General features: G+C 38.1%; 1 protein-coding gene across 1 annotated transcript; it reads right to left on the bottom strand.

Annotated features, from left to right (window-relative positions):
- Positions 1-1210: 1210 nt before the first annotated feature.
- On the bottom strand, positions 1211-15536 carry LOC117293142 (lactadherin-like). The gene is made up of 6 exons (XM_033775376.1): positions 14148-15536; positions 7314-7562; positions 5692-5805; positions 4738-4928; positions 4068-4203; positions 1211-1456 (listed from the first exon to the last, which is right to left on the bottom strand). The coding sequence occupies exons 1-6, from the start codon at positions 14251-14253 to the stop codon at positions 1446-1448; spliced, it is 807 nt and encodes a 268-aa protein (XP_033631267.1). The 5' UTR covers positions 14254-15536; the 3' UTR covers positions 1211-1445.
- Between the last annotated feature and the right edge of the window lie 2517 nt (positions 15537-18053).

The following is an 18053-nucleotide window of genomic DNA, read 5'->3' as shown; positions in this document are numbered from 1 at the left end:
TGAAGAATAGGCAGACGCGCGTGATCTAGCTGTAGCTGTAGCCGAAGTCGCCGTTTCGGACACGGTCTAATACTTGTCAAGAGGGGGCGCTATACAGAGCGATTTTGGCAGGTGTCATCATTCGATTAGCTTCCCTAGGTCCCGCGGTGCTCACTCGATCGAGTGAGCCCCTGACGTGAGCTAAACGAACGATCACTCACCGTCATGCACCTGGGGCCAGCCCCCCAAGGTACCCTCTCCATAAGCACGGCACTTGGGGCTGACCTAAGAGACCCTGGAATGATGTAAATCGCACGCAGCTGGATTATTTCAAAAGGGAAAAGAAAGCCCGAATTCCATTACTATAACGCCCCCTCCAAGGATTATAAAGGGAAAATAAAGCCTGAATCCCATTATGATAACGCCCCCTCCAAGGATTATAAAGGGAAATAAAGCCTGAATCCCATTATGATAGCGCCCCCTCCAAGGATTATAAAGGGAAATAAAGCCTGAATCCCATTATGATAACGCCCCCTCCAAGGATTATAAAGGAAAATAAAGCCTGAATCCCATTATGATAACGCCCCCTCCAAGGATTATAAAGGGAAAATAAAGCCTGAATCCCATTATGATAACGCCCCCATCCAAGGATTATAAAGGGTAAATAAAGCCCGAACTCCATAACGAGGCTAAAAACGGTACGCACATGCGCAGTTCGGGCACAACAACCATCCAATTCCTTGGATTCCTCTTTGACAAAACTACAGAGTTTATTCTTATTCAAGCAGAAACTAAAAACTCAACTTAAGCAGACTTTCTTTATTCCAATCTCGAGTTTACTTTATGCCAATAAGTTGTAATTTAGTTGTATTAAAGGCAGTGGACACTATTGGTAATTACTCAAAATAATTATTGGCATAAAACCTTTCTTGGTGACGAGTAATGGGGAGAGGATGATGGTATAAAACATTGTGTGAAACGACTCCCTCTGAAGTGCCATAGTTTTCGAGAAAGAAGTAATGTTCCACGAATTTGATTTCGAGACCTCAGATTTAGAACTTGAGGTGTCTAAATCAACCATCTAAACGCACACAACTTCGTGTGACAGGGGCTATTTTTCATTCATTATTATCTCGCAACTTCGATGACCGATTGAGCTCAAATTTTCACAGGTTTGTTAATTTATGCATAATATGTTGAGATACACCAACTGTGAAGGCTACGCTTTGACAATTTACCAATAGTGTCCACTGCCTTTAATATATTGTTTTACTGTTCTTTGTTTTGTTATTTATTTTTATGAGTGCACTGATGCTTCTTGGAAACCTCCATCCTCACACAAAATCCTATTGTACTTATGTTTTTCTTTAATCATTTTCTTTAACGACTTGTCCACAAGGTTAGTCTAGTCAGTTACATACGTCTCTGGTGGATCACCCGAACCATCTTCCATTTGGTTTCGTCTTCTAATCAGAATCTGCAGAGGGGAGGAATAGTATGCATTAACTAAATTTATATTTTAGTAACTCCCGTTTCTGTTTAATATGAATACTGTGTTAAAATGTGTAGAGCAAACAACTTGCTGCAAAAAATGGGGGGGGGGGGGGGGCTTATTGTAACAATGCCGGTGGTTTTGCTAAACATTGGGTGCGTTTGTTTAGCTTCCCTGGGTCATTCCCGGTCTGCCCCGGTGCAATAGCTTTTGACGTCATTCCAGGGGCTCACCCAGGTCAGCCCAGTTGTGGAGTGGGTCACTTGGGGGCTGGCCCCAGGTAAACGACGTCACTACGAGAGCGGTCGTTCGATTAGCTCTTGTCAGGGGCTCACCCGAGTGAGGGGTGAGCACCGCGGGGTAGACCCAGGGAAGCTAAGTGAACGCTCCTACTATTTTATCAAAGTGGTGCGCCCTCATCGGCACATTCAACTACCTGCTCGTGTGTGTACGTTGAACATTGTGCGTAAACAACGTGAGATTGAGGTCGAAGTAAATCAAGCCTTACGTTGCACACTTCATCAAGATGGTTGAATACCTGCAATTCCCTTAATTTTTAACTGAATGAAATCCATGCATTTTGGTGTAAACTTTGACATAGGCCTAGGTGGTTTCGTTAAAGCGTCCCACCCAGACCAGCTCGAACCGCTACGAACCGGACCATATTATCTCTTGCATTTTCTTTAGCTTTTTTAGGGAGCCATTTTGTGTTTCGTGGCCCCCGGGAGTGGATGGTTCCAGTCACAGTATTTTCCTTGCTGTAAATTATTTGAATCATTCAGAAATTTGGCAAGGGGGTATTTTGGGGACGTAGTTTAAGTCATGGTGTGCAAGTAGTTTGCAGAAATCGGGCGTGAAGTAAACGTTTTAGAATAATTATTCACTTTATGCAAATCTTAAGTCGCGAGAATATGCAAAATTAAAGATCTGCATAATTTGAATAATTAAAACGTTTACTTCACGACCAATTTCTGCAAACTAATGTACCCCATGACTTCAACTACGTACCCAAATTACCCCTTGCCAAATTTTGGTACAAGTCTAATAACTTTCAAAGAAAATAATGCAATCGCTGGACACATCTTTAAAAGATACATCCATCCCCGGGAGCCACGAAGCACCAAGTGGCTCTCTAAACAAGCTAAAGACAGAAATGAACAACAGACCCTCTGCGCTTTAAAGTCAGTGGACACTATTGGTAATTACTCAAAATAATTATTAGCATAAAACCTTACTTGGTGACGAGTAATGGGGAGAGGTTGATGGTATAAAACTTTGTTAGAGATGGCTCCCTCTGAAGTGACATAGTTTTCGTGAAAGAAGTAATTTTCTACGAATTTGATATCGAGACCTCAAGTTTAGAATTTAAGGTCTCGAAATCAACCATCTAAACGCACACAACTTCTTGAGACAAGGTTTTTTTTCTTCCATTATTATCTCGCAAGTTCGATAACCGATTGAGCTCAAATTTTCACAGGTTGGTTTTTTTGTGTGTATGTTAATATTCACCAACTATGACTAGTCTTTGACAATTACCAATAGTGTCCACTGCCTTTAAATATAACATCTCATACAAAATAGGGGGTTCAAAAGAAAACACTTAAGAATATTATAACTTTCTGAGTGATTAGTGAACATCAGAGGTAGAATTTCCAAGGTAAATAAAAACATTTCTTATTACTTAATATCTCATTTTTGTAACACGTTCATAATAATATATTTTCCTTAATTGTGGCAAAATGTAAATGATTACATATGGTTCTTTATTAAATAGGACGATCACAGACTGGCTCCCTTAGCCCACCAGAGGGCACCGGGAAAAGTTTTCAAAATTCGATGCTTTGTACAACAAATTTAGCGGGTATTATTAACTATCACCATGGGCGGAAAGTATATAAATTGCCCGGAACTACTTTCGCCTATAGTGGATCGAGGGAATCCTCGCTATTAGTTTCACTACCGCAGAGTGAGTTATTAAAACGTCTCGACTGCGCTATGTCGTCAGGAGAAGGGAGCGATATAAGAGAAGTCTCCAAATTCAGAGATCAATATTATTTACTCCCCGGTTGTAGAATATAAATATAGCAAGCAAGTTCTTAAAAGAACATAAGCTATACCCAGCCGTGACAGCAAGACACTTAAAGCAAGACACTCAACCATTGTTTCGTCCTTCGGATGGGACGTAAAGCCGTTGGTCCCATGTGTTATGTAACGCATACAAAAGACCCCAGTGCACTTATCGAAAAGATGGCTGTGACTGCTGAATAAACCCTTATAAAGTGCTACATAATACTATTGGGTCTCAGAATGCATCGCTGTTATAACCTATCTTTCTGAGAGTTTGTATATTGTATCCTCACCGCCCTGAGTATCTTGTTGGTAGATATGAGCGCATTATAAGACTTTGATGTTATAATTGTTAACTAATAGATGTTAAACATAAGTACCTGTAGCAAGTAGGCTTGGTGTTACTCTATGCGCAAACCAATAGGCCTATTGATACATCACCATGCAAAGCTTCAATATAGGACTACTGTTGTGATAATTTTAAAAAAATGTCTGGAATACTCAACAAAAGATAAATTACTTAACGTACCTCTGCACCCAAGTAACTCAAAGCGGATGCAAAATGCCCGTTCCACCTCGACTGGTTCTATTTGAATCACGTTAGCCCTCACGGCCTCTGGGAACGAGTTAGTTACCTGTGTGCCGTGGTCTGTGTTACCCAAAAACTGAAGGGAAAAAGGAATAAATTACTATCCAAAAAGTATGTCATGATTGTGTGCCACATAATGGGAACATTGTTCCTGTCCAGAATGTCTCTGTCCTGTGAGTTTACGTTCTTTATTCTTTAAAGGCAGTGGACACTTTTGATAATTACTCAAAATATTTGTTGGCATAAAACCTTAATTGGTATGAATAAAGGGGAGAGGATGATGGAATAAAATTTTGTGAGCAACGGCTGCCCCTGAATTGACGCCAGGAGTGAGATGACTATGAAAGAAAAAACACCCTTGTCACGCGAAGTTGGGTGCTTTCAGATGCTTGATTTTGAGACCTCAAAATCTAATTCTGAGGTCTCGAAATCAAATTCGTGGGAAATGAATACTTCTCACTTGTAAACTACGTCACTTCAGATGAAGCCGTTTCTCACAACGTGTTATACTATCAACCTCTCTCCATTACTCGCTACCAAGTAAGGTATTGTGCTAATAATTATTTTGAGTAATTACCAATTGTGTCCAGTGCCTTTAATCAGACTTTACCTCAATTGGCAACCCATCGGCTCCAGTCACATACTCCAACTGATTACCAGCGACACCGAGCTTCACTTTGAATGTTTTGGTCCACACATTGCTATAGTGCCGCCCCTGTGTGATGAGGCCCGTAAGGGTGACTGTCTCATCAAGTGAAACACGGTACCAATTGTTTGCGGGATCTGATGAACAATATGCACCTATTGGGGGAAAAACAAGACAATGCAATAAAAACATGCTTTGTTGTGTGTTTGTTGGGGAGGGGGGGGGGGGAGTTGGCTCAATCAAAGTAGCTAAATGATGGATTGCAGGTGACGTCATTGGCCACCATCTTTGATGTAAAACAACGGAAAAGTGCACGCGCGTTCGCTCGGCACACTACCCTCGGCCAAGTGGTAGCCTTTCACGCGTGCACGTTTTGTCAAAGATGGCGACCAAAGGAATTGCAAGGGGTCTAGACTTGGAAGCCGTCTTTTGTTGATTTGGTCAGCATTTTTGTCCGTATCATCTGGCGTCAAAATTTGGCTTGTGAATTACGCAAGACAGTTGCCGTTGAGCTCACGTATACATTACATTTGACCTCGCATCATTTCACATTGAATTCAATATGGTTATGGAGATTCGCAGTTAAATCTGACCCATAAACCAGGGGCCAGTCTTAACTTTGAAAGAGCCGTTGGCAGAGCTGTGTATTGAGAGAGTCGGCGACATGAAAGGACCAGTTTGCTTTGGTCACGTGGTCGCTGGACGCCATGTTGTCTCCAAATGCAGCACAACCCATACACTGGGCAGACTAGTCTGGCACCCCGTTTTCGCCCACGCGTTTCTTGTGGAACAAAATGGCTTCTAACCGCGAGTTGTCGTAACTCTCCCAATATGCGGCTCTGGCCGTTAGTAGTAGTCAGCGCTCTCTCGCGTGGGGAAATTGTGTCAAGCGATATTTCAGAAATCACATTTAATTACCATTCGTATTGAGCCTGGCTTTCTTTGGTCCGTAGCCTGTATTGCCGGCAGTCGAGGCTGATAAACTGCTGTCAGGTATTTTCCAGCTCCCCATACCCAAAGCGTCACTGCAGACTACAATAACGTTTAAAACCAAAAATGAACTATTAATTTTTTTTTTGACAGCCATTTTTACTCCCCACATTGATCTTGAAGTTGATCTTGAACCATGAAAGAACATGCAAGGACCATGAGTGTGTGTCTATTTAAGGTTTCCATTATCAAAGACACTGCCGTAGATTTCACAAAGAGTTATGACTCATCTTATCTCGAGTTAAGACGAGTAACTCGTCCTAACTTAGGATCAATCTTAAGGTCTGTATGATACAGTGCAGGGTTGGGACTCGTCCTAAGTCCTAAGATTAGTCTTAAGTTAGGAAGAGTTTTGTGAAATCGACGGCAGTACACATTGTAAAAAGACTAGTCTTCTCTCACTTGGTGTATTTCAACATAAGTAAAAAATAACAAACCTGTGAAAAGTTGAGCTCAATTATTGGTCGTCGAAGTTGATAGATAATAACGAAAGAAGAAAAAAAATGTTCACACGAAGTTGTGTGCTTTGCGATGCAAGTTGATTACGAGACCTCAAAATCTAATGAGGTCTCGAAATCAAATTTGTGGAAAATTACTTCTTTCTCGAAAACTTCTGTCAAAGTTATCTCGCAATACCGATTACCAATTATAAGGTTTGTTATTTTATGCATATGTTGAGATACAGCAAGTAAGAAGACTAATCTTTGACATTAACCAATAGTGTCCAGTGCCTTTACTAAAGGAATGCATTACAACCTCAGGGTGGACCCAAGCACTTGTCCACACAAGTGTTGCTGTTTTTTTTTTACAAAATATGTGGACTGTGAGTCTAGTTGTCTTAATTAAAGTAGTTTTAAATTTAGAAACCAAAATCAAATCCTCAAGACATTTTCTATAAGAATCGGAGAAGTTTTGAAAAAAAAGACAAATTATTCTTCATTAATGAATGCGGATCATAAGATATATGCCTTGCTCAAAGACCAGAGGGTGCCCCCCCCCCCCATTTCCCCGTCCCGTACTTTAAAGATGCAGGCTTGCATTGAGCATACGACAAATTTGTGCCATGAAAAGTCACCTTTGACCCCTGAACACCCGGCAATGGGCCAAGTTCATAGACGGCGGGCTGCTTATAACAGCTGATAAGTTGTGCTTACTGCGAAAATTTCTGTTTCATATAGCGCTGCTAGCCGTTAAGCCCACGAAATGGCATTCTAATTTTCGGTGCTAACTGTATGGTAATAAATGACATAAACAGTGCAAAGCTGGCTGGCCAATTATCTTTAACTGTGAAGATTACGCGTAAGCAATTTTGTTTATATAACAAATTTAAAAAAAATTATATTTAAGATGACAAGTCTTGCCTCTTTAACACACTATTTTCATCGTGTACACTATACGGAAACAAATGTAAGCATCCTGCCACCACTTTTATCACTCATTTTTACCAAATCAGATTTTGTTTCAACGAACGAAAAAGTAGTGGCAAGTAATGATAAACAACACAAATTGATAAATAACACAAATTGGTGTGTGGGGATTAACACACCTACCTGGTGGACACTTGAAGAATTCCCGTATCTCCTCACGATCCTCGCTCAAGATCAACGTCTCAAGATAGAAGGGTTTCACCTTGAGGCATCGGGACATGTCTTGAGAGAATGCCCCTCCGAGACGTATGGAGGTGCACTCACAGGGGTCTGAGTACGGCAGGCTCCATCGCTGCTGCTGCTTGCTCGGTGACTGTGGATCAAACTCTGATACGATGTAGCAAATTTTATGAGATGAAACAGTCAGGAAACCTAGACAGAAATACAATCATCAGAGTCATTACACCAAACGTATGGACCCTTAAACTGTGGGTTCGAATCCCCAGCCGTGAAACTTGTGTCCTTAAAGGCAGTGGACACTATTGGTAATTACTCAAAATAATTATTAGCATAAAACCTTTCTCGGTGACGAGTAATGGGGAGAGGTTGATGGTATAAAACATTGTGAGAAACGGCTCCCTCTGAAGTGCCATATTTTTCGAGAAAGAAGTAATTTTCCACGAATTTGATTTCGAGACCTCAGATTTAGAACTTGAGGTCCCGAAATCAACCATCTAAACGCACACAACTTCATGTGACAAGGGTGTTTTTTTCTTTCATTATTATCTCGCAAGTTCGATGACCGATTGAGCTCAAATTTTCACAGGTTTGTTTTTGTATGCATATGTTTAGATACACCAACTGTGAAGGCTAGTCTTTGACAATTACCAATAGTGTCCACTGCCTTTAAGCAGTACACTTAAACCATTAGGGAGGTTTAGCTGCACGTTACGCGAGCAAAAACGTGAACGTGAACGTCAAAATAATTGTTGTAAAAATCTCACGTTTTAAGCATACGTAAAACTACCATTTTTCATATCAGGTACGAGGTATGTGCAGACGTCATACGTGAGCATGAAATAAGCCAAAATTGGTGACATCACCTAGAAACGACACAATTTTCTGACGTTCACGTTCCCGTTTTTGCTCGCGTTACGTGCAGCTAAACCTCCCTATTGCTTCGTCCTTCGGATGGGACGTAAACCCGTTGGCCCCATGTGTTATGTAAACCCATGTAAAAGAACCAAGTGCACTTATCGAAAAGAGAAGGGGATCGTCCCGGTGTTCCTGGCCGGATTAGCACTATATTTCGCCACAGCCATTACATTTAAGGTCTCATAATTTAAACTTCGTCACACTCACCTTGCAGTAAAAATACCTGGTGCTTTGTATCCTTTGGCAAAAAAGCAACAAGCATTGGCATTTTTTGGGTGCTCAGTAGCGACTTTTGAAATGAATATTGTCCCCAAAAATTACACAATTTCTTACGCCAATTTATAGGAGAGTTACACTAGGACAATGAGGGCGGCAGAAACATTGGTAGTTCATGGCACTCGATCGTGACCATCTCACTGAATGCTCTCTACGTCCATCATTTTGCATTTCTTTATAGGCCAAACAGAGTAGCAAGAAAATGAGAACAGCAACAAGCATTGGTGACCATTTCATTGAATGGCCTATGTTGTACATAATTTGTCTCTTGAATTGTCCCTCACAATTAACACAATTTCTTACGCCAATAATTAAAGGAGAAATACCGAAAAACGAGTGCAAGCAACAAGCATTAAATGATAGTTCTAGAGTAGAAGGAGCCGTCTGATGGGGACACACAAAGGAAATTAGTATTGGAAATCGATAAAAAGACAAAGGAATGAATGGAATAATTAATGAGGACACACAAATGAAGGGATTAAAGTTTTGGGGACACACAAAGGAGGGGGATTAAGATTTTGGGGACACACAATGGAGGCCGGAAGGAGAAGGGATTAAAATTTTGGGGACACACAAAGGAAAGGGATTACTATTTTGGGGACACACAAAGGAGGGGATTAAGATTTTGGGGACACACAAAGGAAGACGGAAGGAGAAGGGATCAAAATTTTGGGGACACACAAAGGAAGACGGAAGGAGAAGGGATTAAAATTTTGGGGACACACAAAGGAGGGGGATTAAGATTTTGAGGAGACACAAAGGAAGACGGAAGGAGAAGGGATTAAAATTTTGGGGACACACAAGGGAAGACGGAAGGAGAGGGATTAAAATTTTGGGGACACACAAAGGAAGATGAAAGGTTGAATGAAATATTTAATGAGGACACACAATAGGAAGATGGAGTTTCATTATACCTAAATTAAACGTAAACAGACCTATAGTATACAGGATTAAAATGATCCCCCATCATAGGTATAACTAACAGCCTAGTCAACTATATTTACCTATTATTTTTTACCCTCACCTGAAAAGGAAATATTCCATCAGTTATTTTTTCAGCAGGACTCCTACGTGTCTTAAAACATTAATGCAGTTAAAGTAATCTTAGTAAATTCACTAAGTTCAACTGAAGTTATAAAATATAATAATATTTGATTTGTTGTTATGTTACTTACACTTTTAGTGTTTAAAACCATTATGCAATTACACGTCGAATATAATGCGAGCTTATTTCTGTATTTAGTTTTTATAAAACAAATTATCATTGGAATAAAAAAAACGAACCCCCTAATTTGAGATTACCTACATGAAACGCGTACAGTAAATTCGATTCTTTATAATCGAATATTCGGATGTTACTTGAAAAGGAAATATTCCATCAGTTATTTACTCAGTAGGACTCCTACGTGTCTTAAAACATTCATACAGTAAATTTACTAAGTTTAACTGAAATCATAAAATGTAATATTATTGAGTGATAGGTAGACATCAAATAAGACAGTTTGGTTATTTCTCTTTTTGGAAGATGGTGGGGGGCTCTGAAAAGAACCGGTTGGTTTTGACGCGTACACATTCATCGTCTATTTGAAGGTGATGAACATTGTGATAGCCTTGATTCGTGATGCACTTGCTTTATCACTTTGTAGATGTAGGTCCTTTATATTTCTACGTCTTTTCTTGTTGCCATCTGGTGGTGCTCCCTTAGCCTTACCGGCCTTCTTCCGTCCCTCTCCACTTGGCTTTTTGAATTTTCCGTGGGCGATATGATATTTAAACAGAGTATGAAAGATTAAATTAATCCCCGTTATAGTAAAAAGAATACATGTCATTTTTAGTATATGGAGAGACTATTGTAAACATTCCTATACTCTTTTTTCTCTAAATTTTAAGTTAAAAGCAGTAAGTTCAATATAGAATTGAATCTTAAGAGTGTCAAACGTCTTGAGCCATTTTATAAACAAACATATATTTTTTTAATACTACGAGAAAAATTGTGCGCTACCATGGCTAACGGAAGTTGTTATCGTTCAGTGTTGCCTCCCATGACTAAATCAATACATGTGTTGCGTTGCAAGAGTCAGCAAAACCATGAAAGTTTACCTGCCGCGCTTAATACATTTATCTTCCCCAGTAACGGACCATCAATTGAACAAAGAGTAACTTTTAGTGTTTAAAACCACCATGCAATTGCAAGTCGAATATGAAGTGAGCTTAGTTTCGTATTATTTTAGTGTTTATAAAACAAGTTATCATTGGAATGATAACGACCCCCATAACTTGGGGTTACATGTAACGCGTACAGTCAAATATTTGGATGTTACTTTTAGCAAGTGAGGAAAACAAATTTCAGTTCTCAACTTATTGAGACAAAAATTCGGTATACGATACTAAACACGAACGTAGGAGTCCTACTGAGTAAATAACTGATGGAATATTTCCTTTTCAAGTAACATCCGAATATTCGACTATATAAAGAATCGAATTTACTGTACGCGTTTCATGTAGGTAATCTCAAATTATGGGGTTCGTTTTTTTTTTTTTTTTCCAATAATGATTTGTTTTATAAAAACTAAATACAGAAATAAGCTCGCATTATATTCGATGTGTAATTGCATAATGGTTTTAAACACTAAAAGTGTAAGTAACATAACAAAAAATCAAATATTATTATATTTAATAACTTCAGTTGAACTTAGTGAATTTACTAAGATTTCTTTAACTGCATTAATGTTTTAAGACACGTTGGAGTCCTGCTGAAAAATTAACTGATGGAATATTCTCTTTTCAGGTGAGGGTAGAAAATATTAGGTCACTATAGTTGACTAAACTGTTAGTTATACCTATGATGGGGGATCATTTTAATCCTGTAAAACTGTTTACGTTTAATTTAGGTAGGATGAAACTCCATCTTCCTACTGTAATTATTTCATTCAACCTTCCGTCTTCCTTTGTATGTCCCCAAAATTTTAATCCCTTCTCCGTCCGTCTTCCTTTGTGTGTCCTCATTAAAAATTTCATTCAACCTTTCATCTTCCTTTGTGTGTCCCCAAAATTTTAATCCCTCTCCTTCCGTCTTCCTTTGTGTGTCCCCAAAATTTTAATCCCTTCTCCTTCCGTCTTCCTTTGTGTGTTTCCCCGACATTTTAATCCCCCTCCTTTGTGTGTCCCCAAAATGTTAATCCCCCTCCTTTGTGTGTCCCCAAAATTTTAATCCCTTTCCTTTGTGAGTCCCCAACATTTTAATCCCTTCTCCTTCCGGCCTCCATTGTGTGTCCCCAAAATCTTAATCCCCTCCTTTGTGTGTCCCCAAAACTTTAATCCCTTCCTTTGTGTGTCCTCATTAATTATTCCATTCATTCCTTTGTCTTTATATCGACTTCCAATACTATTTTCCTTTGTGTGTCCCCATCAGACGGCTCCTTCTACTAACAGCAACAAGCATTGGTGACCATTTCATTGAATGGCCTATGTTGTACATAATTTGTCTCTTGAACTGTCCCTCACAATTTACACAATTTCTTACGCCAATAATTAAAGGAGAAATACCGAAAAACGAGTGCAAGCAACAAGCATTAAATGATAGTTCTAGGCGTTTGATGGCGATCATTTCAATAGCATTTTCGAGGTACGGTGGAGACAGTAATGAGTGCATCGTTTGGTTGTGGCATAATATACACTCAGACAGATTTACCCAAACTTAACAGAGTATAGTGTCCGCCATACCTCAAGATGGCTTACTGAGGGGCCTATACATCAGTTTTCTTCAGAATTGTTGACAATAAATTACACAATTTCTTACGCAAATATAAAGGAGAGTTACACGAAAACGAGGGCAAGCAAAGTTCTAGGCGCTCGAAATCGACCGTTCATCGAGTGGCCTATATAAACATCATTTTCAAATTCCCCCCGACTTGTCCTATTTGACATTTGCTTACGCCAATATAGGTGAGGCATACGCCTCGTCTGAAGTCTCCTTGACCAAAATGGAGCTGGTTCATTTGGCTATAGGTTAAAAATAAACAGCAATCAATAAATAGGTTGTTGCTCATCACTTACCATCGATAAATCTCAATCAGCAAACACTCTGATGGTAAGGCAAGCTTCGCCTTCTGATGTTAACCATTTCTATTCAGTTCTTCTTTCTCAAATGCATTCCAATGTGTTCTTTAAACCAACCAAAGTAGCGCTCTGGAATGACATGCTCTCTTGCACATTCTACCCATAGTAGTTTGACACACACTCTGTTGTCCCTTGCATACCATCACATCGGAATGTATTCGATAATCGAGTTGAAACAGCGTCTTACTCTTTACAGCCGTAACATATGCAAATATCATCCTTCTGGCCTCGACAGATTGCTATAGTAAGCCTACAATCCCGGCCAAAATGTTTGGACCTCCCTTTCCTAACCTTAAATAAAACCATTCCCTGTACACTTCCCACTGACAGTAAACATTGTCTCTCTTTTATTTTACTCAGAATGTTATCTTTTCTTCCCATTTTCAGAGCCTTTAATCCACCAAGAAAAAATAAACCCCCTTTAAAGACACTGGACACTATTGGTAGTTGTCAAAGATCAGTCTTCTCTAATACTTGGTATATCTCAACATGTGCATGACATATCAAACCTATGAAAATTTGAGCTCAATTGGTCGTCGAATTGCGAGATAATAATGAAAGAAAATACACCCTTGTCGCACGAAGTTGTGTGCTTTCAGATGCTTGATTTCGAGACCTCAAAATCTAATTCTGAGATCTCGAAATCAAATTCGTGGAAAATTAATTATTTCTCGAAAACTACGTTACTTGAGAGGGAGCCGTTTCTCACAATTTTGTATTCCATCAACTTCTCCCCATTACTCGTCACCAAGAAAGGTTTTATTCTAATATTTATTTTGAGTATTTACCAATACTTCCACTGCCTTTAAGCCAATGTCACGTTCATGCAACCATTCTCTTCAATCGATACAAAAGAACGTTGATTTTCTTAATAAAGTGAAAATGAGCGACTGTTTTCAGAGGTTTCATTTTTGTGCAAAAGAAAAACACGTTTAAATTGGCCGCTCATTTGCCGACATTTACCGGGAAAACCAAACATAAAATAAATTCCTTTTTTCCTCAATTCTGATACCACTCAATTGAGTGTAGGGTTAAATAAAGACACTAGACACTTTTGGTAATTGCTAAGAAATAAAAACACGTTAGCATAAATACTTACTTGGTAACGGGCAATGGAGAGCTGTTGATATACAAATATTCTGAGATATGACTCCCTCTGAAGTAACGTTGGTTTTGAAAGAGAGGTAATTTATCAATCATTATTAAAATATTTTACGCCTGAAACCTTTTTCAGGCATCTGAAAGCAAACACAATCTTGTGCAACAATGGTCTTTTCTCTTTCATTACACTTTTACAACTTCGATGACAAATTTAGTCAAGATTTTCACAGATTGGTCATGATATGCATTTGTTGAGATACACCAAGTGAGAATACTGGTCTTTGACAACTACCAAAGGTGTCGTGTGCCTATATAGTTAAGGCATATATAATTATGGCAGTAAAGATTGAACAAAAAAAATCATACCTTTGATCAGTACGGTCACAATCAGCAAGGCGAATGCTGCCCCGTCCATTTTTGCGAAACATCTGAACTGCGTCGTCCTGTACGTTTCCCAACTTGAACGATCCATGAGTGACTTACCACTATAATAACGTGATAGCCTACTGATGACATCACTGTGGCAATTAGTGGTTCGCTTGAGCTTATAGACAATAGTGGTTATAATTTGCTGCTAAGCAAAAGTATGCAGGAGTACCAGTCAGAAAGTGTACATGTGCTATGGTATTTTGAAATATAAGTTATAATTATGATAAACAGATTCTTATATAGGCAGCTTTGTGATCTGGGTTTTTTTTTTTTTGTATTATTATTATTATTATTATTATTCTCTTGCAACCTCGATGACCAATTGAGCTCAAATTTTCACAGGTTTGTGATTCATGCATCATAATGGAATACTTCAAGTGGAAATACTGGTCTTTTACAATTACCAAATGTGCCCAGCGGTTTAAAACAAGATAAAGTGTAGAAATGTTTCAGATCGTGTTGTTTTATTGAGTCTAAACATAGGCCATGCAGCCAAAACTCGTGACAACTACCAGGACCCATCATACTATAAAGCTGCTTACGCAGAAAAAGTTGCTAAGCACAGCAAAAACATGCTTACCAGAACAAGCCTGTGTTTTCCTAAATATACACTAAACAATACAGCTTGTGAGTGGAGTACTGAGGGCGATGAGGTTGGTAACAAAAACTCGACGTTTCGAGTAAAATCTAAGGATTGTCTTCATCAATATTAAAAATTTGCATGTTTCACTATTGTAATGCGCATCTGAACATATTATATTAAACTTGCGCATAATAAATGAATACATTATTATTAGTAGTATTATTATTATTACTATTAACTGTAATCTTTGCCACATGTTTGTTACTTGAAGAAATAATACAAAATTACTCAAGCAATTTAACTTGCTCTCATTGAAATGAAGTCGAATTCTTTTTTTTCAGTAAATTTCGAATACTCATTATTTGCAAGACAAATGTGCAAAAAAAAAACGAGCAAATGATTTTTTTTTTGAATGAGAACTGTTTCCCCAGTTTTACTTATTACCTCAAATAAGTTGACCTTTATATGTCAAAAATACTTAGTTTTTATAATAATAATAATAATTAAAATTTATATTGCACCCCTTACATGCAACATGATCAAAGGCGCATAACTCATATTAGCACAGAGTGGAAAAAAAAGACACATACAAAAAGAATGGCCACCAGGGCCCAATTTCATAGAGCTGCTAAGCACGCAATAATTAGCTAAGCATGAAATTCTTTCCTTGATTACCAACCAAATTTAAATTTGTTGAGTATTCCTTGTTACTGGTATTCAGCTGTTGTTTGCTCATCCTGAAAATCACGTGGAAATTTGGTTGGTAATCCTGTTCTTGTCAAGGAAGAAATTTCATGCTAAGCAAATGTTTGTGCTAAGCAGCTCTATGAAATTGGGCTCAGACCAGTGCCCAAACAAAAGTTTATGGACACGTTTAACCCTTTAGTCCCTGCACCGCCCGAGTTTGCTGAAATCCAATTTCTCAAGATTCTTGCAGTAAATTTCTGGAATTGTAGTTCAAATTTTAAAAGATAGCCATGGCTTAATGTGTATGCACAATTTTTTACCCTTTCGGTAATATTTGTATAAAAGTACACGTTCTCATGGGAACAATAAATGCCTCTCGTTTAACGGCTACGGTAATTTTTATGGCGAATATTTTTGTGCACGGATAAAATGGACACAAAAGTTTATGGACACGTTTAACCTGGTGGGTTTCAGTAATGAAGTGATTTCAACCAAACCATCTAATTGTGTAAACACAAAAACAAACTCATGCGAACTGAACTAATTACATCAGTTTGACTTAATTACACACACAAACAAAGCTTTGAGAACCAAGCTTTGTTTTCATTTTAAATTGTTTGTTTTTTCTAATTATATTTTACGAGCGCTTTCAATCTTTTGTCAAAAACCAATAAACGGAGCATCCGAATACAATCTTTTTTAAATTAGGAGGTCTAAAAAATAATAATTAGTCATCTCAACAAAAACTCCGTTGCAGTCAAAATAGAAGTTTCTTCATTAAAGCCACTGGACACTATTGGTAGTTACTCAAAATAATCATTAGCATAAAACCTTACTTGGTAACGAGTGATGGGGAAGAGGTTTGATAGTATAAAACATTGTGAGAAACGGTTCCCTCTGAAGTAAGTAACGTAGTTTTCGAGAAAGAAGTAAGTTTCCACGAATTTGATTTCGAGACCTCAGAATTAGATTATGGTGTCTCGAAATCAAGCATCTGAAGGCACACAAACTCGTGTGACAAGGGTGCATCCCGCTAGTGTGTTTAATGAACTGAAATGTCAAGGCTACAAACACAAGTGGCCGGATCAGCGTTGATACCTCGAAAAACCATCTTTCGACCCCACGGTAGGGTTTGTTTCCAGAGTTTCGTCTTCATACAACCAGCTTCATGAATCATGCGATGTGTTTGGGGCTAAAACATTAAACTGTTTTCGCAGACAGCTAATTAAATTTGCTAAATAATATTTTTAATTTAATATTTAACTGTGAACATCTCATGTGCAGCTGCTGGTCAGTTGTAACTTCATCAAATTGCTTTGTAAATCTGAGTGTTTTTATTGTGTTTGTTTGTTCGTTGGGGTGTTTGTTGGTGTGTTTGTGTTTAAGTTGTTGTTGGTGTTTGTGTTGTTTCTATTTTTGTTTGTTTGTTTGTTTGTTTGTTTGTTTGTTTGTTTGTTTGTTTGTTTGTTTGTTTGTTTGTTTGTTTGTTTGTTTGTTTGTTTGTTTGTTTGTTTGTTTGTTTGTTTGTTTGTTTGCTTGTTTGTTTGTTTGTTTGTTTGTTTGTTTGTTTGTTTGTTTGTTTGTTTGTTTGTTGTACTTATTGGGGTTTCGTGTGTTGTTCTGTTTGTGTATTCTTACTTCATGTGTTTGTTTTAATGTCCGATGTGTGTTTGTATACTTGTTGGTATTCCCTGGTCTGTTTGATGTGGGTTTCGGTGTACTATTTTTGTCTACTTATAATGTTTTTATCAATGTTTAATTTTTAATGTTATATATTGTTGTATTTATATTCATATTTAAATTTATATTTTTACATAGTTTTTAACGATTCCTGTAAGTGGCGGCTTTCCGCTGTTGGATATCAATAAATAAATTAAAAAAAAAAAAAAAAAAAAAAAAAAAAAAGTACTGTTATATGTACCGTGCAGTATATAGTATCTATGCAATTCGTGAATTCAGAGCGGGCCGGTGCTTGCATAAAGAGCCTTGGACATAAGATCTATTCACTTGGTAGTAGTCATGTTGTTTTCCCAATTGTCAGACCTATAGTATGCTCAATTACCAATTTGAGTTATAGCAAAGTGGAAGTTTCCGATTAATTGGTGTTCTGGGAAACATGCAAAGCTATTGTAGTATGAACACACAGACAGTTACTAAGCAACCTTTCACCAAACAAAGGTTGAAGGGAGGAAGTCTACCCAAGGCACGTATACAAAAAATATAGATTTTTGTGGCGACGCGTTTTGAAGGTTACACGTCCGTTGTAAACAAGAGGTTGATAGTATCAAACATTGTGATAAACGGCTCCCTCTAAAGTGGAGTAGTTTTCGAGAAAGAAGTATTTTTCAACGAGCATTTAAAAGCACACAACTTCATGCTACAAGGATGTTCTTTCTTTCGTTATATCGCGCAACTTCGACGATCAATATGAGTTCAAATGTTCACAGGTTTGTTATTTTATGCATAATATGTTGAGATACACACCAAGTGAGAAGGCTAGTCTTTGATAATACCAATAGTGTCTTGTGTCTTTAAACATGTTGCTACCACAAACCTTACCTGCTTTTTTCTGG

This window comes from Asterias rubens, chromosome 7, assembly GCF_902459465.1.
Source record: "Asterias rubens chromosome 7, eAstRub1.3, whole genome shotgun sequence".
NCBI classification, from domain to species: domain Eukaryota; kingdom Metazoa; phylum Echinodermata; class Asteroidea; order Forcipulatida; family Asteriidae; genus Asterias; species Asterias rubens.
This window is presented reverse-complemented; position numbering and strand designations above follow the sequence as displayed.